This window comes from Cupressus sempervirens, chromosome 11 (assembly GCF_028749045.1).
Source record: "Cupressus sempervirens isolate cs-2001-9-10 chromosome 11, ASM2874904v1, whole genome shotgun sequence".
NCBI classification, from domain to species: Eukaryota; Viridiplantae; Streptophyta; class Pinopsida; order Cupressales; family Cupressaceae; genus Cupressus; species Cupressus sempervirens.
The window spans coordinates 807,245,060-807,270,174 of record NC_143128.1 but is presented as its reverse complement, the minus strand read 5'-3'; the positions used below and the strand labels follow the sequence as shown (position 1 = coordinate 807,270,174).

General features: G+C 39.5%; 1 protein-coding gene across 3 annotated transcripts in view; it reads right to left on the bottom strand.

The window, feature by feature from the left end:
• Window positions 1-25,115, bottom strand: part of LOC149532015 (Sodium Bile acid symporter family) — a 283,483-nt gene that overhangs the window by 222,351 nt on the left and 36,017 nt on the right. For all 3 annotated transcript variants that reach the window (XR_016358484.1, XM_089808827.1, XM_089808828.1), the window contains exons 3-4: window positions 12,065-12,172; window positions 11,904-11,971 (exon numbers count right to left, since the gene is read on the bottom strand). Coding sequence is in view for 2 of the 3 variants with exons in the window: in XM_089808827.1 (XP_089664953.1) it covers window positions 11,904-11,971; window positions 12,065-12,172 (176 nt within the window). In the remaining variant the exon portion in view is untranslated. The remainder of the gene's footprint in view (window positions 1-11,903; window positions 11,972-12,064; window positions 12,173-25,115) is intronic.

The following is a 25,115-nucleotide window of genomic DNA, read 5'->3' as shown; positions in this document are numbered from 1 at the left end:
TTACCACTTCTATTTGGCCGTCAGTTTGTGGGTGATGCGTGGAACTGAATTTCAAGTCTGTTCTCAACTTTTTCCACAATGTCCTCCAGAAATACCCTACAAATTTAGTATCTCTGTCAGAAACTATGCTCCTTGGAAGACCATGTAGTCTTACCACCTCTTTGAAAAACAAGTCTGCAATATGGACAGCATCATGAGTTTTGTGGAATGGAATGAAATGTGCCATTTTGGAGAACCTATCAACCACCACGAATACTGAGTCATTACCCCTTTGTGTCCTTGGCAATCCAAGAACAAAATCCATACTTATGTCCTCCCATGGCCTTGATGGAACAGGCAATGGCTGATATAGGCCAGTATTGTGACTAAACCCCTTGGCAACTTGACAAACCTGGCAACTCTGTACAAACTTCTTCACATCTTGTGAAATTTGAGGCCAAAAATAATGTTCTCTAAGAATGGCAATGGTCTTATCTCGACAAAAATGACCTGCCATCCCTCCACTGTGTTTCTCCTTAATCAGATTTTCCCTCATGGAACTCCTTGGAATGCACAATTGACTACCCTTGAACAACATGCCATCCTGAATCAAATAGTCTAACCACTTGGTTCTATCTACAGCAACAGGTTCTTTACAAGTTTTCCATGCTTCAGCAAAATCAAGATCCTCAAGGTACAAATTCTTGAGTTCATCAAACCCAACTACTTCAACCTGCATTACTTCTTGGCTTAATACAGCCCCAATAGCGCTGCCACTAGCATCACAATCCACCTGGAACACTTTTCTAAAATCTGGAAGTGCCAACACAGGTTGTTCTGTTACCTTCTTCTTCAGCAATTCAAAACTTCTCGCAGCTGCTACAGTCCATTTGAACTCTTTTCTATCCCCTCTTATTGTATCAGTTAGAGGTGCACATATGCCACTGAAATTCTTAATAAACTTCCTGTAAAAACTGACCAGACCATGAAATGATCTTACCTCAGTAGCAGACCTTGGAGTAGGCCATTCAAAGATGGCTTTTACCTTCTCTGGATCCATTTTGAGACCTTTAGGTGATATAACAAACCCCAAATAGACTAACTCCCTTTTTGCAAAGATACACTTCTTCAGATTAATTAACAATTTCTCTTCCCTTAGCCTTTCAAGTACACTACGAATATGCAGTAAATGTTCTTCCAAAGTCTTGCTGAAAATTAAAATATCATCCAAATAGGCAATAACAAATTTTCCCAAGAACTTCTTAAGTACCTCATTCATGAGCCGCATGAAGGTGCTTGGGGCGTTCGTCAATCCAAAGGGCATGACTAACCACTCATAAAGACCCTCCTTGGTCTTGAAGGTTGTTTTCGACTCATCTCCTTCCCGAATCCATATCTAATGATAGCCATTCTTGAGATCTATCTTTGTGAAGTACTGAGCTCCACTCAAGCAGTCCATAAGATCATCCATCCTTGGCAAAAGAAACTGGTACTTGATGGTTATCCTATTTATAGCTCGAGAATCTGTACACATCCTCCACTCTCCATCCTTCTTTGGTACGAGTATTGCAGGTACTGCACATGGACTCAGGCTCTCTCGAATCAAGCCCTTCCTCAACAGCTCCTGAACCTGTCTATTTAGCTCCTCTGTTTCAATAGGAGTCATCCTGTGTGCAGCCTTGTTAGACAAACTAGCTCCTGGAATCAGATCTATCTGATGACTGATTTGCCTTACTAGTGGCAATCCATCTGGAACATTATCAGAGATAATATCTCCAAATTCCCCTAGTAAATTTGAAACTTCAAGTGGTATTTCACTACTACCTTCTTTATCTTTCCTAGGAATCAAAGCATAGCACATATGTTGATGTTTCATGCCATCTAAAAACTTCCTTTCATCAACAAGACAAATCCTAGCACTGCTACATACCTTTTCACCTTCGTTTTTCATGGGCTTCAATTTGTGGCGAACTCCATCCTTTGTCAGAGAGTATGTGTTTGCATGTCCATCATGTACTACATGTCTATCAAACTGCCATGGTCTACCCAACAATAGATGGCAAACATCCATCGAAATAACATCACAAAGAACTTCATCATGGTAACTCTCCCAATTTTGAATTTCACTAAACATTGTTCACTTACCAGGACCTTATGATCATCTTTTACCCACGCAATCCGATAGGGCTGGGAATGTTTCTCCCTCTTGAGCTTCAGCTTAGAGACCATCTCTTCTGATACCAAGTTATCAGTGCTACCACCATCAATGATCACGTCACAACATTTATCCTCACACTTGCATCTGGTACGGAACAGACTCCTCCGTTGTCCTGGTTCAAACTCACCACTTAGTAGGACTCTTTCATTTACCAAGGTCTCTCCTCTTTCTGCATCCTCTGAATGTGATGATTGTGCATCCTCATCTACATGAGCAACCCTAGCTTGGCCCTCAGCGCTCCTATCTGTCCTTCCTTGTCGTTGACGGCATTCAAAGGCACGATGACCTTCTTCATTGCAATGGAAACAGGTACCACGGAAGCCTCCTCTTCCTTGTCCACGTCCTCTACCTCTTCCTCTCTGATTTCCAAAGTCTTGATCATGGGAGCGGTTGAAACCCTCATTCCTCTGGTTCTTGCTAGTACCCACATCTTCATTTTTCTTTTGGGTTTCATTGCGGCCTCCAGATGAGCTACCGCTTCCCCTTCCTCCTTGACCGCGCCCTCTTTGTCTTCCTTCAAACCTTTTATTCAGCTTCTCTTCAACTGATAGGGCAAACTGGTATGCCTCTTCAACGCTAATCATTCTTACCAGACTTAATTCCTCCTGGATGCTAGGTCGCAACCCACTGATATAACGAGCAACCTTCTCCTTATTTGCTTCGGCATGCCCCGCTCTAATCAAGAGTCGGTAAAATTCCTCTGTATATTCGTGGAGTGATCTTCCTGCTTGCTTTAACCCATGCATCTTCTTAAACAAATCAAGCTCGTAGTCCACAGGAATGAACTGCTTCTTCAATTTGTCCACCATGCGATCCCATCTTGTGATCTTCTCCTTTCCTCTTCTGTTTCTTTCCAATTGAACCTCATGCCACCAGATTTTGGCATGGCCTTTTAGTTTGGCCTTTGCAAACTTAACCCTATCTGGGTTCCTGATATCCTCATACTCAAAGTATTCTTCCAGTTCATTGATCCAATCGATCAACTCATCTGGTTTCAGATTTCCTGAAAATACACCCACTTCAATTGTAGGTCTTTTCCCAAACTTAGTAATGGCCCTAAAAATCCTTTCCTCTGCATGATTCAGAACTTCCCCGTCAAATTCCCCTTCTGGTCCAATTTCATCTTCTGCGTTGTCATCTTCACTTTCATCACCTGCGGCCACAGTTGCTCCTCTATGGAGCTCCTCCTGCAATGCTTGTACCTGCCTTTGGAGGGCTCTAACCTCCTCAGGATTAATAGCTCTGGCCCTTCCGCCACGCTCTCTTCGTGGAGGCATCTTCTTAACTCAAATCCACAACCACACAGTCCTGGTGCAAACTGCCTCACAGTCGGCGCTCTGTCTACACACTCAGGAAAACCGGCTCTGATACCACTTGATGGAGACACAACTCAAGAACAGAATGGACACAACAGAAAAGGGAAATTCTATTAACTGAAAAATTAGCTAGTACATTCAGTACAGAGAAAATCAACTTCAAAACATGCCCTAAGGGCTTACAATAGCATAAATGTGGAGATAATTTCGCCTTTCAGTACCTCCTCTCAAACTCCACTCCGAACTGCCTTTTACAATGCCAGAAATCTCCTTAAATAGACCCCGGAGAGTTAAGAACTAGGAGTACATTCTAGAAAGTGCTAGTAGGCATCCACCGACCAAATAGAAGGTTCCAGAAGCTGCGTTAGAAGTCGGCGCAAATCTAGAAGAATCCAGAAACGGTAACCGAACTTCCGGGAGGCATAAGTTTTGAACCATAGCTCCAATTGACGAACCGTTTACATTTTCGGAAAGCTCTCGAAGCGCTCCATAGCCCTATGGACGAGCTTAGCTCGTCCCCCATTTTTCGGCCCTTTTCGAGGTAATTTAATGCCCCTAACCTGACTTTGAAGCATTCTTAGGAGGTCTCCAAAACCCAAAAAAATGCAATAACTTTCAAACCGTGGGGCCTTTTGACCTGATTCTTTTTCTGGAATTCTCTAAATCACAATTACATTCATCTGGCCAATTCACACCTTCTAGTTCACCAAAATGATGGCTCAATTACATTATCCTACTTTTTCGGGATTTACACGAACACTGATGGTGGAACTGTGAGAGTTGGAACCTTTATTTGACCCAAATGGGTATCCAAAAATGAAAACACATGAAACAGAAACTAAGTCTAAGTACATTTTTTTGGGTGACACAGGATTGCCCTTATACCTCTGGATGCTCCTGCATCAGTTTCATGTCGAGACACCAAGTTCATTAGATGATTTTGGAGAACATTGTGGAAAAAGTTAAAGACAGATTTGGAGTTCAACTCAGCACATCATCCACCAATAGATGGACATATAGAAGTGTTGAATAGGAGTTCGTGGAATTTTTTGCGACGCTTGGTTAGAGATAAGTCAAAGGAATGGGATTTGATTTTACCACTAGCAGGATTTGCATAGAATAATTTTGTCAATAGGGGCACTAGTAAATCACCATTCCAAATAGTATATGAGAGTAATCTTAGTGAGTCAAGGAGGAAGTGTGAAGGAAGAGGACCCCACAGCAACAATGGTAACCAAAGTGGATACTAGATCACTTTGTGAAATTGTGGTCACAATAGCTGGAGCTTCAATCATGATTACTTCTAGAGTTGGGCTAATATGTATGACCTTTGTCATGAACTACTCAAATTGTGTTGATGAAGTACCCATTAATGTCATTGATGGAACTGTGACATTAGGAATAGATATGGTGTAAGCATTAAACACACTTTGACAGCTATAATATTGTTCCATTGCCAGATTTATAAGGGGCAATTGAGGAAATCAGAAGAGCTAGTGTGATTGGGATCAGATCCACATGAAATGATGCTTTCTCAAGAGGAAAAGTATCCATGGTTGCATGCAATAGTAAATCAAATGATTCATATAAGGCTGGCACAGAGTCCAAAAGAGGAGCAAGAACTAGCACTTTTGGAGGAGATACCTTTAGAGAGGATTTCCTTCTCCTTCGTCACAGAGGAAGTTTATCATCACTTAAATCAATGTGAATCTTTTGAGGTTCTACAGACTTTACCTCAAACACACGTCTCGTTGTTTTATCACCTTTGATGGTAAGCTTTTGAATGACTGCTTCTGAAGATTCTGTGTCATCCTTTTGTTTGCCTCTCATTTCAACCCTTAAACCAATTGGACCAACAGAATCGAAATCTCTCATAGGCTTAATCTTTATGTTTTAAAGCCCTCTCCTCTTCAACCAGATATTTGTATTGGCCCAAATAGGCTGAAAATGATCTATATGGAAATGCTCTCCTTTGATGACCAGGATGGAGATGGAATAAGTAGCCTATCCACATGATGTGCACTCTAATCCAAATCTAGAATTTGATCATCATCTTTAATTCCTACAGGGATCTTTGCGAGGTTGAAAACTACAATTTGCTTTGCAATAGTCAATCCAACAAATGTATGTTTGTGTGCAAATCAACCAAAATATCTTCTAGACGGTGAACATGGATATAAGATTTTCTTATTTTGTCATTCATGCCCCCCAGTCAAAACAAGCCCATTACATTAATTTCTTCAAAGTATTCCTTTGAAGCTTGAACTTCATATTTTAAGCTTTAGGCATCGTATCTAATGAATAACCACCAATCTTTAAATGATTTCTTGATGAAACCCCAACACCTAGTCTATGCAAAGAAGACCAGTACAACTGCACCACCATTAGTTGCCTTGTCAACTCCATAAGGATTATCTTGTTAGTGGGAGATCTTGGAAGAGTGTATGGCTCATCTCTAGAAATAACCAACCCTCATATATGTGAAGTTGGAAAATTGACGGGACAAATAGACATACTCATTCACCTTAGCCCAAGCCTTATCAGATACATGATTTTTGGAAATTCTTTGTTGAATAGGCACATTTAATGCCCATAGAAAGCATCTTGCACCCTCCTGTAGTGCATTCGCTAGACCTTGAGGTTAGCTGATCATAAGACTCACAAACCAGTACCAACATCTGATCACCTTTTATGGATGGGCCCAAAAATGAACCTAGGGCAGCAACAATGTATACCAAGTATAAGATAATGTAGAAGGTCCCAATTGAAATGGACAGCTGCTTCGACAACATATCATTGATCATTTTCTTCCCAAAAGATCTTTTGTTTGGAGCAAACAATGAGAGAAATGTAATTATACATCCATAGCTTGAAGGTGTTGGATCCTTTGACTCCACTAATGTGACTAAGTAGTGTGAAGAGATTGTTGATCCCTTTCTTGAAATCAAAACAACGCACTCCCTTTGGCCATTTAACAATATTGGGCCTCTTGTTAATCAACCAGTTAGCATTCACATACATACTAAATTTTGCAGTAACACTATTTCATCTCTCCAAGGTTTTTTATTTTGAGATATTGGTTATCAATGGAGCGGTTGGAACCTGGAAGATGTTGTCAAGAGTCCTTGGATCTAGACTGGTAATGGTCTTTCCATCTTGGTCTCTAATAGTCTTTGACGGGAGATCAAAGTTTTTTTGCACAAGGGCACACGAACTTAGGTTTATGGGCAGCCAAAGGGAAAGTAGAAAGAAACTGAATGCTGCTCTGGTTTATGTGACACATCTCACTTGTAGTAGCAGCATCTACTCTCTTCAAAAAGTCTTTGATATCCAAGTGCGCGATATCGGTATCTCTGATACCGTCACAATACGAAGTGACTTATGAAGTGGGTATGGAGTTAGGATGCTGTTCATATTGATACTTCAGTTTTTGCTTTTCCATACTTTTACCTGGTACAATCTCCTCTCTCATCTCAAGTTTGTGTGTACAAGCAACTACGATATGAAAAACTCACAACATACGTGCATCTTCAAAAGGGGATTCCATTGCATGTTTTTGGGTCTACAATCATGAATTTTGAAACTATTCATATTAGGTATGGCTGGAAATTATTGGAACAGCGAGTGAATGTATATTTTTAGCTCAAAACATGCACATTTATGTTGGAAAAAACACAAAAAAAGAATTATTGGAGTGTGATTGCATATGCGGACAGCAAGAGTATTACATGGAAAATGTATGGAAATGGATGGTAGAGCATTAACTTATATTGAATCATTGTGTTTTCATTATAATTGTATGTGTAAGCGACCAGCGACATGCATTTTAAGTCATATGGCAGCGGTATAAAAAGTGCGGATGGAGTCTCTATGAGTATGGAAGTGGGGTTTTTGATGCAAAAGCACGTGACAAAGTGAGCTCTCTTTCTTGATAGTTTCTTTCAAGAACGGAGTTTTTAATCCCGACTACATATACAAGTAAGGTGAAGTAGTTGTATATGCAACTTGGACAAACAAGACAGAAGATAGGATCACACTGTAATCATGCAAATCTAAAACTGGTAATTAAATGATTGGCAAGAACAAAAGAATAAACATACACACAACATAACCCTAGGAAATTTACAAAGACCTTACTTCCTTTTCACAAGAAGCAAAGGAAGTGTAATGTCCCCATTTTAAGATAGAATTTTACTAATCACTAGATAATAAAATATTACTAAATAAATAACATCAATAAAATCATATATTCAAATATAAAAAATAAGAAATAATAATAAAATATTATTATTACAATGTAAATAGTAACATATATGATCTATCATCAATAAATAATATTTAAAATAATTAAAATTACAATGAATGAATAAATAAATAAAATTAAATACAAGAGATAATATTGTAAAGTGTGTTAACTTTCTAGATAGGATTTAATAATAAATGATAATAACAATAAACAAATAAGTAAATAAATAATATAATATAGAATAATATAAATTAATTAAATCTATTGAAGAGTCAAGAGACGTGATTCCTTCAAATTAAGATATAAAAGGGAGGAGAGTTCATTTGCAAGAGGAAGGAAGAGGAGAAGATAGGAGTAAAAGAAAGATTAATAGAAGAGGAAAAGAATGAGAAGAAAGTAAAGAAGGTACTTTTTCAAAAGGTTGAAATGATTAAAGGATGTCACTCTTCGAAAGGGTTGTAATTATAAATGGTTTACTCTTAAAAAAGGTTGTAATTATAAAGTGTTGCAACTCTTTCAAAGGGTTCTAATTATGACGTGTTCTGACCTTTCGAAAGGATTGTGATTATGAAGAGTTGTGACTTTTCAAGAGGACAGACATGGAAAATAAAATCTGAGAGGATTGGAAAGCAATTATACCCAACAAAGTTGGTTTGCAAAACCACCATAGTAGAGAACGTAAAAGAACTAAACTAATATATATTTTGAATGAATGTTGACAACTGAAATAATATATATTCTACAAAGGATTATACAGTGCAGAACTAAAGGGAACCAAAAGTATATTGATTTGATATCTTTATATCAGAAATAAATATGAATCATTTGATAGATAAAATTATCAATCAAGGATCGATAGTCGTGCTTAAGATGAGAACTTTATGGTTCTCATAGAGACCAATTAAGAACTTAATAGAGAGCATTCATTAGAATGTTGAATTTCTCTTAAGAGAACTCAAAGACTAGAGGGCATTCTCGTTTAGATGTTGGGATTTCAAATTGGAACCAAGAGAGATATTTGTAGAGAATCTCTTAGAGATATTAATTTTATATATATATATATATATATATATATATATATATATTTATAAAATTTATTTATTGTATATATATATATATAGATATTTTAAATTTATTTATTGTAGTGGTTAATCATATGCATATGTTAGAGACAAGAGGCTCGGTTAGAGGTGAGATGTCTACCATGTATGTGTTGTTTGAGTTCACCCATTAATAGAGATGCTAGAGGCCTTAAAAGTTAAAACGCACTCTTAATATGATGGTTTCCTAACTCAGAGTTATTCTCGTTAGAGGGTTAGGTAAATCTAAGTAGAGGCTCCTTGTAAGGATTAGATGGGTTTAATATGGGAGTTAGTACTTATGATTTAATTATTATTTATCTTGTTAATTGCTAATAATTGTTCCATACTCGTATATGTTTATGCTATCTTTTCCATATAGTAACAATTATTAAAGGTTTTAAGCCTAAAATACTCAAGCCAGGAGAAGGGACATTATAGGAAGAAGTTTCTCTATTCTTTTATGCAAAATCTGAAAATAAATCCAATAAAAATTTCAGCTTTAGAAAGATTGCAGCAAGAAGACTTAAATATATTTTGAATCTTAACTCAATTCTTGCAAAATGAATGCATTTTTTAATCAAAATTCGTTGCTTGCCAAGTGTGGGAAGTAGAGGATTAAAATGCACACAAATAGCAACCATTTTGACCAAATCATATGCAATGTGCAATGAGAATCCAAAACGGCATCTAGGGCATCAAATGCAACTTGAAAAGAATGATAAACATGCTGAAAATGAAATCTAATGCCCTCGAACTTACCTTGAAACAATAACTTGGAGATTTGACGAAGAAAAATGGCCAAATAATAGGTGTTTTTGAACAAAGACGTGCCCTAAACGGGTTGTTATGAGTGCACAATACGTTCACATTTACAATATTATTGAGCTTGGATTGATCATTGATGGATGTGCAGCCAAAACACCCCTATTGGAAAAGCAAAACTTGAATTTTTGAGGATCAATCATGTGCGAATGTCTTCCAAAAATGCATTCAGCTAGAAATGCCGAAGAGAAATGGGTTTTTGGAACTAAAAAGCATGTGATTTTCCCTTCCAAATCGCCACCCAAGAGACTTAGTCTAAAAATGATTTGAATGATGAGTATAGATGGCTTTTTAGAAGACCAAAACATGTGATCATGCCCTCCAAATTGCCGCCTAAGTCTTAAGTGCTTGCGAGATGAGTATAAACACGTCTTTTCCAATGAAAAACATGTGTTTTGATGCCCAAAATCTCCGATTAACAAAAACGGGCTTTTTTAGTGTAAAAGCATGTCCTTTAATCTCAAAATCACTGCCCAAGTCCTTACTAACTTTAACATGGCCTTTGCAAAGAAGTTACAGGTTTTAGAAATGCAAAAGCATGTGCTTTTAAGCTATAAAACCCCACTATATGCATTTGCAAGTCAAAAATCCTCAATAGAAGAAGCATAGACGGGTTTGAGAACTGCAATAACATATGAAAGTTCAAATACATATGTTAGTGGGTTCAAATCCTCCACCATTGTGCTTTTAAGGTATAACCCAAGTTAAAATACAAGCTAGTGGGCTCTTGGAATGCAATAATATGCGTTATTGGGTTCGAATTCCCCATTATAAAGCATTTAAGTCATTAAAGGTTTATAATAATAAGATTTAAATAAGAAAAGCACATAAAAACCCCACTTACACATGTTAAGTGATATTTTTAAATAAAAAAGTGCAATTGCATATAAAAAGCCCACCTTTATGCATTTGGGATTTAGTTTTATTGGAAGTGAGGTTTAGAAGATGATTTGCATATAGATGATATGCAACGAGTAATATATAAGTGTAGTTTTCAATAAAGTAACATGAAAATAGACTAGAAAAAACCAATTTTCATTAAAACATTAAATACTATGGTCAAATCTACTCAAAATGGGCTGAAATTTTAAAATAGAGGTCAAAATCCACTTAGTATATTAAAAATGAATTTATTTTGTGCAATTGCCAATACAAAGCCCACTTTTGGAGATTTTTAAGACGTGTTGTCGCCCTTAAAAACCCAAACATTTCCCTTTATAACTTGAGCTAGAAAACTCTGTTTGAGGCCTAAGCTAGCTCAAAACGAGTTGTATTCCAAGGGCTATTTTCCTAAGAGAAACAAAATTAAAAATTACTAACAATAAAGGTAAAAATGAAGAATAAACTTAAAATTTGTTAAGAATCAAGTATTTGCAGTCATAGAAGAAAAACTCATACTGACAAGCATTTATGGGGAGGGATTAACTTGATGGAAACCTTCAAAAAGAACGCACATAAAAAAAACTTCAATGAAGCGCAATTCAGGGATGACAAATCACTTTCGTGACACTTTACTAATATGTTAAAACAAAGAGAATGCACCTACGAATCCATGAGAAAATTCCATAGGGTAGCCAAAATTTTGTCAAGTCAAAATTGAGGACAACACTCATAACCCATAAAATGCACTAGTTGATTGACAAGTATTAAGGGCCATATTGTGTCTTGTTAACTTTCTATGCTAAGCAGAGAGTTTGAACACTCAAAGAAGGATTTATTATGATAAGGTAGAACCATTTCTTCTAAATGACAAAATATAAGATTATATTAAATATTTAGAGATTCTGCCTAATATTTTGGAAATTACAAAAATATGTATGAAGATAAAAACATTTACACACTCGCCCACTGCTGTGACTGGGTAATAAGGTGGAGTAATTGCCATGATGAAGACCAGAGTTCAAAACCCACCCACAAGTCAGTGGGCCAAGCTCCCAACAGTAATATGGCCATGATAAAGAAGGACAAAAAATACATGCGGTAAACCAAAGTCCACCAATATTTATATGGAATTTGTTAAATTCCAGGTACCCTTAACAGAGGAAAAATGTTTAGAAGCTCGAACAGATATATGCTTCTTCCAGACTAAATCCATCTGCACTGTAGAGATTATAATTAATTCTACCACACAGTTAACAAGTACATTTTATTTCAATATCATGTAATGACAAAACAAATATAACTTTTTTGTTTCAAACATACAGAGTACCACACATAAAAGTATATCATTGAAAGCACACCAGACCAAAGACTGCTGCTGGCCAAGCTTCTATAGCCGCACCCATCTCCCCACTCTTCAATGTGAGACCTTTGTAAAGATTCCAAAACATTAACATCGCCAGATTATTAAAATAACATACAAAAACTGCCAATTCAACAGTAAACTTTTCTTATGTCTTACCTGAGACAAGAAAAATGCCAGAAGCACTCCATTTTGACAACGAATATTTCTCTGCAAGACAGCCTGGCACTGGATTTACCAAGCCAACTATCACTCCAGTAAGAAGAGCTGCACACGGTACGTCATTAAATGGAGAAATTCATCTTTTTATGGACACAAATACAACCTATAAAAATAAATACAGTAGGGAAATTTTGATCATAGTAATAGGTTTCCTAATGTTGGAATAAGATTTATTGCTTCTTTTTCTTTATCACATAGTAACCTTTTACTTCTTCAGTCCTATATTACCATAAGGTGGCTTTCCAAATAAAAACTAATGTGGCCAAAGATAGGAAAGATAAATTAAAGGTACTCCAGAACCATGCCAGTTATAAGACTTTACATTACCATAATTTGTCATGAAAGTGTATTTACAAGTTTAAAAGCTGATTCTCTGAAAATTACAGCTTGGGCATATTGAAGGCTTATAATGAAAATGTTATTTTTTATACCATGCAATACGTGATTTGAAGTGTAATGTTACATTCATCCAATTATCAAGCTACCTGATTTACATACCTGTACGTTGCCAGCATGACAATCACCAAATCTTGAGGAACCAACCAATCAACAATAAAGCTAAAATATTCAAGAAAGAGATACAGTAAATAATATTAGCATGTCCCCTTGTCAAACCAAATATTGTATTCCAAGTATTTTAACATAATATACTGTTGATTTTATGTGATAGAATAAACATTTCTAAAACAATTTTTCTCTGCACAAATTGCCAATTTCAAGTGAAGAAATGAAAGATTCAAAAGCATAATGAATGAGGTAGTTGAAGTACCAAGATTTATTCCTTGCTGAATGCAATACCAGCAACACAATGTTTCAGCATGATCAATACAAGATTGCTATCCGAGATCAACTTTAGGAGGTGGAATTGTTAAAAATGAAGGTGACATCTAGAAATTCCTATTATGTAGTTGTTGTAGGCTTGCAGGTACAACATTCTTAGTTAATCCCTTCACTCAATCGAACCTCTTCCTTAACTGATGGATTAACTAATCCTTAATCAAACTGATTTCCTCCTCCTTGGGCAGTGATAAACTAGTTCTTTGGGCAGCAATAGTACCTTGTTAATTACTTCTCATTTCTTGGCCAGTGAGATTACTAATAAATTACTATATGAAACGTCCTTGGGTTCTACTCCTTTGGACAACAGTATTCTCCTTGGTTGATTTGTTTTAATGATTGTATGGGATCATTTCAGCCAAGTTGTCAATGGCCAAAGCAACCATACCCTTGTCATTTATGGGCCTGTTGATTGCAATGAGATGATCTCTGAGATAATTAATCTTTAGAACATGCTCCAGCATAGACCAGTTTTTGGGACAGTTATTTTCCCATTTTAGGGGATGGAGAGGACAGTAGAGGGGAAGGGTATATAAAAATAGGGAAAATTTTATATTTATATTATATAGGGATATTTTTAATTTTCATATGAAAACATGGATAAAGCATGTTTTATATACATTAAAGAACCGTAGCATATAATGTTTGTGTTCAAAAATTTAAATTGAGAGTTCACGTGAGAGTCGAAGTCAAACAAATTATCAAAACTAAAACACTAATACTATGGCACAGCTGAGGGACACATTTTCGAGTTTCTGGGATGTTCGCGTTTCACACAGAGGTCAAATAATGTCAGGGGCGCATGTTTACCGTACAGGTAAAGAATTCAACGCATGCAGACAATAATAGCAGAATAATATTCGCAATAGTAAGTGAATGATGATTTACAATGATCCCAGACGGGATATAAATACTACCGCCGAACCTTCCTGAAGGAGTCCGTCGGCCACAAATATTCTATCCGCTACAAACTATTTACCCGTTGGCTACAGAATATAGAAACACCGTCGGACATCACCCCGTCAGCTACAGAATACAGAAACACCGCCGGACATCACCATGTCGGCTACAGAATACAAAACACTGCCGGACCCATCCAGTCGGCTAACACCATCACCCCCAAAAAGAAAAGTCGTCTCCTGACGACTGACAAAATATCTGAGACAAATTAACAAACAAAATACATTAATAGAGTGACTACAACAAGAGAAATCTGCTTCTGACACATCACTATCACCTTCGTCCCGTGCCTCTAGCCTCTGCTAACACAACACTGCCTCCTTGATGAAGCTGACCTTGATAGCCACCTGTGCTGCTTTCTCTGTTTTCAATTCCACGGTACCCTGAGCCAAATGTCGCTGCACTGCCTCCAACTAGATGATCAGCTCCTCTCGAGCTCTCTACGCATCCACCAAGACAACCTCCCAGCCAACACCTACTCCCAGTGCCTTGGTACACAAACAGTCCATGCCTGCAGCAACTTCAACTCTTTTGAACTGGTCAGACTCCCACGACTCATATCCGCAACGACTGGGGGTCCAGGGGGCAACGCCCCCGGCGAGGTCGAGGGGCAGCGCCCCCGTGGGGTGGGTGCGGGCAGGGTCAAGGGACAGCACCCCTTGCCGCCAAGACCAAATTAGCACTTCGCAACCCACACAGAATGCACGGAAGACACCATTTCTATCATTTTCTGCCGATTCTACACTCTTTCTGGCAACCACGGATGCGTCCCCTTACCTTTGGCATCATCTGTAACTCATTTTGAACAATTTGATTCTGTCGTCGTTTTTTTTTTTTTTTTTTTTTGCAATTTCTCCTTCCTAACGAAATTGGTGTGCCTCTCGAAACTCTTGGCAGAAATCCTAATCCTTTGGATGGAAACTTTCGAGCGCACAAATTGAGAACCGTCAATGGCCAAAGAATGATGGCCAACTGCTCGAAAAATGAGAACAGCCTTCCCTCGTATGCCGATGCCGGTTACGTTGTTCAACTGAGGCACAGAGAAAATCCAAGAAAGCACCTGCGAAAAACAGCATGCTCCTGATGGACCTTGTTCTATTACTTCCCCGTCCTCTAGAAGGTTTGCGTTTGCTATAGATTAGAGCCCGCAGGCGGAAAAAAACATGGAAGTCTTGTATTCCCGCGGAGAAGTCTGCTGGCCGGAGGAGTTTGCTAAGTCCTTAATAGAGGACGTTATGTTTCTTTTTGAGCGGGGCTTTTATTTTATGCCCACGGACCATTCCTTTACCGGCGGAGACTAATTTAAAGCCCGCGGGCTTTCTTTGGCAGAGTACTAACAGCTTCCTGCCCGCGGGTCTTTTAACAACCCACGGACAGATTGTCCGCAGGGACATTCTTTTTCAACTCCCACGGACAGCTGTTGCCCACGGGGTCTCTAACTTTGCCCACGGACAGGCCATTGCCCGCGGGGCTTTTCAGTCCGCGGGGCCCCAATTTTATTATTATTATTTTTTTTTTTTTTTTTCCAAATTTTTTCAAAAATATATATATATATATACAAAGCACCTCAAATTTGCCTCTGATCGTCGCCATTCGGCAACGACGAGGGAGTCCCCTTCTGCAACAACGACAGAGTCTTCCTCGCACCATATATTTTGAATTTGGATCCGTTGACTGCAGGAGGTACTTTCTGCCCGTCCAAAGTTGATAATCTGATGGCTCCATTGTCACCGACCTTCCGAATCTGATATGGTCCAACCCATCTAGCCTTAAACTTTTCCACTTTGATTTCATTCCGACCGTCATATGTCTTACGTCTGTTCTGTGCCACCTCCGTCGCCCACTGTGCCTACGGTTGTCGCGCAACTGAATTATTTCCTTGCTGTCGGTGCCCTTCCACTAATTTTATGCTGCGGTGTAACCTTTTCTTTCCGCGCAGTCCATTCACCATGTATCGGACAGTGGGATCTTTCGTTTTTCTGTGTTCAGACTGTATGTTCTTCCCCTCAGCTTCAACCATGGTAGCTTTTCCTTCTTCCGCTTCCCTGCATTCCTCCAGACATTCATTTTCCTATGTTTTGTCACGTTCGTCGACCGTTAACATATTGCAACTCGGAAACAGTTCGTAGTCTTCTATCTGCCAGTGGAACAGACCATTCACCGAGTCCAGGTCGTCATCATGCGATCCTCCGTCAAGTCTCAATACTCCTTCGTCTGGTTCCATTCTCCTCTTTGCTTCATCGTCACTTTCGCCGTCACTTTTTGAATCTGACGATGCTGCCTCCTCACCGACCATTTGTGTATGCAGGTCAATTGTGAATCTTTTGCCTCCACGCTCCATTGATAGGGTATTTCATTTCCAATCATGTTTTACTTTTGCTTGCACCAACCAATCCCGTCCCAGAATAGCATCATATCCTTTTCTTTTTAATGGAATGACCACAAAATCCAATAAAAATGGTTGCGTACCAATAGTTACCAGTTGCGCCCTCAAGGTTCCCAATGGTTTGATCCCGTGCTGGTCCGCTGTGAGCAATTGGAATGTAGGTGGCCACAGCGTCGGCTTTCCCAACTTCTTCCAGGTATCCTCCGGTAAGACATTCATGCCGGACCCTCCGTCAACAATTGTCTCTGTCAAAACATTTCCCAAAATCCCCATCTCGACGACCGTCGGATGCCGTCCGGAGGTGAGTGCCAGCAGCATTGGGTCTGTTGTCATCACTTCCCTACTATTCCTTCCTATGTCCTCCGGTGCTTTCGAAAACGATGTATGATTTAGAATGGCTGTCCGTAACTGGGGCATTGTGAGAAGGAGGTCACTTATCTTGACTGGTATCTCCGTTTGTAAGATCTGTCGTACAATGTTTTGTTCTGCGAAGTTCCTTGCCAAGGTGCCGGTGATGTCCTTCAACTGAGATGTCCCCGCCGATGATGCTTTTGCAATGTCCGCCTACGCTTCCCCCACTTTTCTCTTTTCCTCCGCTTGCCTCCGTATAATTGCCAAAACCTCCTCTACATCCGTGCCAACAGTGATCAAGTTTACTCCAGCCTTTGGACACTTGGAATCTTCGTGATCATCGGGTCCGCACCATCTGAATAATAATTTCGGTGTGTTTGCCGCTGTACAATCCTGCACAAAATGACCCCACAAATTACATGCTCGGCATTGAACGATTGGCCGTCCGTTTGCATCATACTGAGTTCGACTTCGGCTCCCATTATTATTGTTATTGTTTGCATTGTTATTTTGCCCTCTGCTATTATTCCTGTATCCTCCAGTTGTAGCACCGGCGGTATTCGTGTTTCCGCTACTACCCGACGGGGAAGCCTCCTGTGTGATAAGCACCTGCGGAGATCCTCTTGTCTTCATGTTAAAGGGTCAGTTTTTTGTTGAATGGCCCATGATCTGACAAATGTCACAAAATTGGTTTTTTGGACACAATCCTTTAGTATGGCCGTCGGTCTTGCATTCTGTGCACCACAATTCACTTCCTTTTGGCTCCTTCTGCATATTTTTAAACTCCATCATGCGAATCATATCCTTCTGTAGGGCCCGAACTTTCTTGCTGTTGCCTTCGTCGACGCTGCTATCATCTCCGGCAGGCTCGTCGTCATCAAAATCAGATGAGCTAGTTTTCTTCTTCTTTGTCTTCTGTTCACTTTCAAGATCCAGTGCTCTGTTATATGCGTCCATATACGACGACGGTGGCACAATTTACATTTTCCTCCGCAATTCCGATCGTAGGCCGTCCACGAACCATCTTTTCTGCAATCCGTTTGCCGGCTTGCTTTCCATTTTGTTTATTAAGTCTTTTAATCTCTTGGCATAGACACGAACAGTTTCGTGCTTCCCCTGTTTGGTATTGAAAATTTCTGCTACGATTTCATTATCATCCCGCAAGAGTTTAAACTCCGCCAGGAAATCCTTTTTAATGTTATCCCAGCTATTTAGCTTTTGTGGATCCCTATCCGAAAACCAATCAATTGCCACGCCCCGTAGGGTTGCCGGAAATTGTCTCATCGAGTCGTCTTCATCAGTTATGCCATTTGCCCTCCAGATCGTTTCACATGTCTTACAATGTCGAGTGGGATCGGCCGTACCATCACCATTGAACTTTGGCAGTTTCTCTTTTGGTCGCGCCATCACAATTGGTTTCTGTAAACGGGCGTTGCTCGGTCCTGCAACACTGGCGCTCTTCACTCCCACACCGGCGGTCTGCACTCCCACACTGGCGGTCTGCACTCCCACACCGACAGTCTATACTCCGGCGGACTGGTCTCCCACACAGGCGGTTTGCACTCCCACACCGGCGAATTGGTCTCTCACACCGGTGGACTGGTCTCCCACACCGACAGTCTGCACTCCCACACCAGCGGACTGGTCTCCCACACTGGCGGACTGCTCTCCCACATCGGCGGACTGCTCGGAGGTCTCGACAGCTGCAAAACTTGGTGAAGAAGAAGGATCTTCTGAAGTTGTTTCCTGCGGAAGTCTGTCCCGGACGAAGAGGTCACTCCACGCTTGTGCTCCCTCGGCACTGCGAGCCATGCGAATTGATGCTCTTCCGTCTGAATTTTCTTCCCTCGGCGAACACAAATTCAAGAACTCCTCCCGTGCTTCTTCCACCAATTCCACCCGCTGCCGAGTCTCCTCCAACAATTCCTCCGCGCTTCGGTTTCTATCGGCAATCTTCTGAAATCTCTGTCGGTGTTCAGCTTGCTGTGCCAGAATTAAATTCTCTTGCGCAATACGGATTCCATCTTTTCCCTTCGCCTTATTTCGATCCTTGTTAAGCTGATTTGGCATTAATCTTCATTCCTCCCACCTTCCAGATTCATAAGGCAACGGCGCCAAATGTTTATCGTACAGGTAAAGAATTCGACGCATACAGACAATAATAGCAGAATAATATTCGCAATAGTAAGTGAATGATGATTTACAATGATCCCAGACGGGATATAAATACTACCACCGAGCCTTCCCGAAGGAGTCCGTCGGCCACAAATATTCTGTCTGCTACAAACTATTTACCCGTCGGCTACAGAATACAGAAACACCGCCGGACATCACCCCGTCGGCTACAGAATACAGAAACACCGTCGGACATCACCCCGTCGGCTACAGAATACAAAACACCGCCGGACATTACCTCGTCGGCTATAAAAACACCGCCGGACCCATCCAGTCGGCTAACACCATCCCCCCAAAAAGAAAAGTCGTCTCCTGATGACTGACAAAATATCTGAGACAAATTAACAAACAAAATACATTAACAAAGTGACTACAACAAGAGAAATCTGCTTCTAACACATCACTATCACCTTCGTCTCGTGCCTCTAGCCTCTACTAACACAACACTGCCTCCTTGATGAAGCTGACCTTAATAGCCACCTGTGCTGCTTTCTCTGTTTTCAATTCCACGGTACCCTAAGCCAAGTGTCACTGCACTACTTCCAACTGGATGATTAGCTCCTCCCGAGCTCTCTACGCATCCACCAAGACAGCCTCCCCGGCGGTGTTTCTATACCCGACGAGGTGATATCCGGCGGTGTTTTGTATTCTGTAGCCGACGGGCTGATGTCCAGCGGTGTTTCTGTATTCTGTAGCCGACGGGTAAATAGTTTGTAGCAGATAGAATATTTGTGGCCGATGGACTCCTTCGGGAAGGTTCGGCAGTAGTATTTATATCCCGTCTAGGATCATTGTAAATCATCATTCACTTACTATTGCGAATATTATTCTACTATTATTGTCTGTATGCGTTGAATTCTTTACCTGTACGGTAAACAGCGCATCCCTCAGTAACACTGAAATCATCTGAAGCTGACAGCATGAGCACAGAGCTTCTTTATGACATCTATCAAAGACACTCAAACAACAGAAAAATGGAAAAAGGATTCTAGTCTAAAAAGCCTATAAGACTCGACACACGTTGTGACATGTTTTCAACAATCTTAACTCTTTGACAAAAATGAAGCAGGATTAATTTTGATAAAAAGTCAAGAAATTAAAAAATATTTACAGCCAGCAAAGCGCAAAAGCCGTAAATCAAGCTACAAAGTACAGATTACTTTAACCACTTGACAAGAAAGAAATAAAATTGAATCCAATGAAACAGTGAAGAAACCAAAGCAAAATTAGAGTCATGGGAAACAAAATATTTTCAATCCCTTTAGTTATATGATACCTTAAGAACACAGAAAATTTTACAGGTCAGTTGATTTAAAATGCATTTAAGTTTTTAACATAAAGTTTTCTAAAGCCCTTATCCCAAATAATCAGTTCTTGATAACTTGATGGGCTAAAGAAGCTGATATCTGCACACAAGATTTAAGTTCCGAAACAAATTTATGTATTTAAGGAAGCTCAACTCTACAAAAAAGAAATTAATTTCAATAAAGCAACTACGCTCACTCTAGACATAAATAAGTTGATTGAGCATAGATGCAGACTGCAACCACCTGTTAAAATAATTTGTAATTTGAAGAAATCATCAAAATGAAGCAAAATAAAGAAGGCTACAATGGCTTACACTGCTCCAGGAATGCCACCAGCAATGAGGGACTTGAAGATGCTAATTATAGTGGATTTGGTTACTATATATACAGAAACAAATATTAAATGGAGAGTAAAAATGCTTATAGCTTAACTTAGGACTAGCTCTCACCATTTAAGGAATGAATCAAGTAGATGGCTAATAAGAAAGGAAGATTGGGAAAAAAGGATATGCCTATTTTGCAACATGGATGTGGTAGAGATAGAGTGTCACCTTTTCATGGAATGCTTGGCAATGGCATACAATGACATCCATTCTAGATATGTGGGTATTTTAGAGGCAGGCACCTTAAGCTCTTTATTTTAGGAAAAATAATTAGACCAAAAAACAAACTTCATGATCAAAACCACCGTCGAAGATTAGATTTAAAGATGAGCTTACAACTTGACTAAGGTTCTTGGCACCCCAATCTTGGTGTTTGTGCCAATTAGCAGGTCCAATAGGTTTCTTTGGCCTCGTGGACATTATTAAAAGCTTAAATTCATTCATTCATAATTAAATTATCTAATGTTTCTTTGACGGTCATCTTAGTTGGTTTAGGAAGTTTCCTTTTCTGTAAACTATTCACAAGTGTTTCATATAGAAATTAGAATAAGAGCTTTACGTAATCTAGAGTCTTCCATCTCTATTGTATACATCAATTTATAATAACATGGCATCAAAGCAGGTCAATAGAATTCTTTAAGGTTAGACGGTTTTTTTCGTAAAAGTCAATGCTCTACATGGAATTTTTTTCCAAAAATATAATATAAATCATTTTTTTATGAAAAAATCATTGTGGATTTTTTAATAACCATTGAAGTTTTCTGATTCATGAAAGAGGGTTTTACCTATTCTATTGCAAGTTCATGGACTTCCAACTCACAGGTTTTTCAGCAATAAGCATATCTGTGCAACCTATACAACCTCCATTGGAGGGTTTTAGTCATCGTTTCTTCTCTCCACCCACAATGTTTTGTGGTTGAGTTTTGGAGAGCCATTTTCAACATTTTTGTTTCTCAGGCCTGCGTGACCAAATTTGTTCTTTTCATTTTGCCTACATGCTTAGTTACTACCATGTCAAGTTTTCACGTGAAGGGTTTTGTGGGTTTTGTGCCCCTCACAACCTTAGACCAGAAAATTGTGTTTGCCATCTTTTTGGGAGAGTTCATTTTTGCAACATCCACACCAGTGGGTTCTTGCAACCAGAATCTCTTCTACTATTTTTGGCGCCATTCATGGGTGATAAATGAGATTTTCTTGCAATGTTCTCAGACCTTTCTTCTCAAGAATCGTGACCTCGGGTCCTTCAATCCCATGCTACTTGTTTTATAGCCTACATTTCGTGCTTTTCAACCTGCAGCTATCTTTTTTAAACAATTGTGGCCCAATGATTTTTTTCTACTCGTGATAGAGGTGGCATCAGAGCTCTACATGGATTTTTTTCCTAAAATATAATATAAATCAATTTTTTATGAAAAAATCATTGTGGATTTCTTAATAACCATTGAAGTTTTCTGATTCATGAAAGAGGGTTTTACCTAGTCTATTGCAAGTTCATGGACTTCCAAATCACAGGTTTTCAGCAATAAGCATGTTTGTGCAACCTCTGCAACCTCCATTGGAGGGTTTAGTCATCATTTCTTCTCTCCACCCACAATGTTTTGTGGTTGAGTTTTGGAGAGCCATTTTCAACATTTTTGTTTCTCAGGGCTGCATGACCAAATTTGTTCTTTTCATTTTGCCTACATGCTTAGTTGCTACCGTGTCAAGTTTTCCCCTGTACATGAAGGGTTTTGTGGGTTTTGCGCCCCTCACAACCTTAGACCAGAAAATTGTGTTCTCAATTTTTTTGGGAGAGTTCATTTTTGCAACGTCCACGCCAGTGGGTTCTTGCAACCAGAATCTCTTCTACTATTTTTGGTGCCATTTGTGGGTGATAAATGAGATTTTCTTGCAATGTTCTCAGACCTTTCTTCTCAAGAATCGCGACCTCGGGTCCTTCAATCCCATGCTACTTGTTTTATACCCTACGTTTCATGCTTTTCAACCTGCGGCTATCTTTTTTAAACAATTGTGGCCTACTCATTTTTTCTACTCGCAATAGAGGTGGCACATGTTTTCTAAGCAAAGCATTTTGGGCAAAGTTTTTACAATTCCGTAGAATTTATTTTATGGTTATGTTATGAGGTTTTCACACCATTGTCCCATTGCAAATGGGGGCCTCTCTTTTAGCTTCAGCAGCAGGAGTGGGTGATCATAGGGTCCTAGCTAGCAGCAATTGAAGTCTTTGGGCCTCAATAGGAAGTAAAATTGAGTTTTAATAAAACCTGAGGGAGGTGAGATCAAAATGGATTGTGTCCTGGTCGTAATCCTGGTCCACCTTCAAATTCCACCCTGGGTAAACTTTAAGGTCGATTTGAAATTGAAACATGGATGGAGGTGTTGTCGATAGAAACCATTTTGTAGCCAACAGGTAGAGTTGGTATTTGAAAGGTCGCGTGACGGTTGAGTAACCCCTTCGGGAAGTATATGTACATCATCTGAATGGACTTATGGATCATCATTGTAATTGGAGTTGAATATGTGCTTATATGAATAAAGTATATGTTTTGTGTTACATTCTAATCTATTAATGTGATAAGTATTTGTTTACCCTGTATGGTAAACATTTGGTGTCATTGCCAATTGAACCTAGTATACAAGAGGGTTATGAAGATTAATGTCGAATCTGCTCAATAAGGATAGGAATAAATAAAATAAAAGACAAAGATGAGATACGCACAACACAAGAAGCATTAACACTCACACAATAGGCGGAGCATAGTCGGAAGTTTCAGCAGCTCACCGATGGGCACCAAAGTGGTGAAGGAGCACGGACAGAGGGACTGCATTCACCTAGCAGACCAAGGAGTGTCGAGGACTTGCTTGAAGAAATGTGCCAGAGATTGAATTTGGTAGAAGAGACAAGGGAGGAGTTCCTAAACTTGTCTATGCCAAGGGTAGAGAGTCCAAATGGAAGGGAATGAACCCGCATGACTCAAGGTGCCGAAGGAGCACGAGCGTGGGGTGAACTTTTCATTCCTAAAACACCTGACAAACGGATACAAGTAGAGAATCGAACAACTTCACTTGAAGAAGATCTCTTCACACCGAATAATGCAGTTGTCCATAGTAAGGCGGTTATCCAAAGTAGCACGGTTGTTACGCAGAACAACGCAGGTGCACAACAAGTACCACAGATTTAGAAGAAATTAACAATGGCAAGACCAAAGGAAAAGTTGCCAAAGATTAATGGCGATGGGATGGCCGATCCATTCAGACACTGTAAAACATGTGAAACAATCTAGACAGTGAACAGTGTAATGGACCAAGATGACTAGGTCCAACAATTTCCAGCAACCCTACGAGATGTGGCGATTGATTGGTTTTCGGATGTTGATCCGCAGAAGTTAACTTCATGGTCGGACGTCAAGAAAGAATTCATCGTAGAGTTCTAACTATTAAGGGATGATAACAAGATAGTAGCGAAAATCTACAGTACCCAGCTTGGCAACAATGGAACAATCTGCATATAAGCAAGGAGGCTGAAAGTGTCATCGATAGATATTGTGTAGCCAACAGGTTGATGTCGTCGATAAATATTATGCAGCCGACTGGATGATGTCATTGGTAAATATTGTGCAGCCAATGGGTTGATGTCGTCAGTAAATATTGTGTAGCCGACGGCCCCTTTAAGAAGGTTCTTGTTATGTACCCGACGGACCCCTTCAGGAAGGTTCTTTGAAAAGTATATATACACCCTCTGAGACCATTGTAATCATCATCAGAAGCATAATGTAATGTCTTTGGCATATGAAAATAATAAAATGAGTACTGCTGTAACATTTCTTGTTTCATTGTCTGTACGCATTAATTCATTTACCCCATATGGTAAACATTTGGTGCCATTGTACGAATTGCGCCGGTAGTAGCACTCTTTAGGGTCACAACCTCCTCTCTAGTATATATTCTTTCTATATTGTATGTTGTCTCTTATTTTGTTAGTTCTAAAGTCGCCAAGAGACGACTTTTCTTTTGGGCAGGATGATGTCGTCTGTAGATATTGTGTAACTGATGGGTTGATGTCGTCGATAAATATTGTGTAGCCGACGGGATGATGTCATCGGTAAATATTGTGCAATCGACAGGTTGATGTCGTCAGTAAATACTATGTAGCCAACGGCCCCTTCGGGAAGGTTCTTGTTATGTAGTTGATGGACCCCTTCGGGAAGGTTCTTCGGAAAGTATATATACACCCTTCGAGATCATTGTAATCACCAGCTGAAGCATAATGTAATGTCTTTGGCATATGCGAATAATAAAAGGAGTACTGCTGTTACATGTTCTCGTTTCATTGTCTGTATGCATTAATTCATTTACCCCGTACGCTAAACAGAAAGAGCAAGTAGGAAAAATGGAAAGCCAACCAACGGACGGATTGAAGAAAAGGTGGTTTGTCTTAGGGCTACAACCAGCATTGAAAAAGAAGATGAAAATCGTACCTCTAGCATCATACCGAGCAATGGACTTGGAGAGTGAACAGAAAACAGGTAAAAAGAAGAAAAACAAATCATTGGACTCAAAAGATTCATCCTCTAAAAGCAGCAATGACG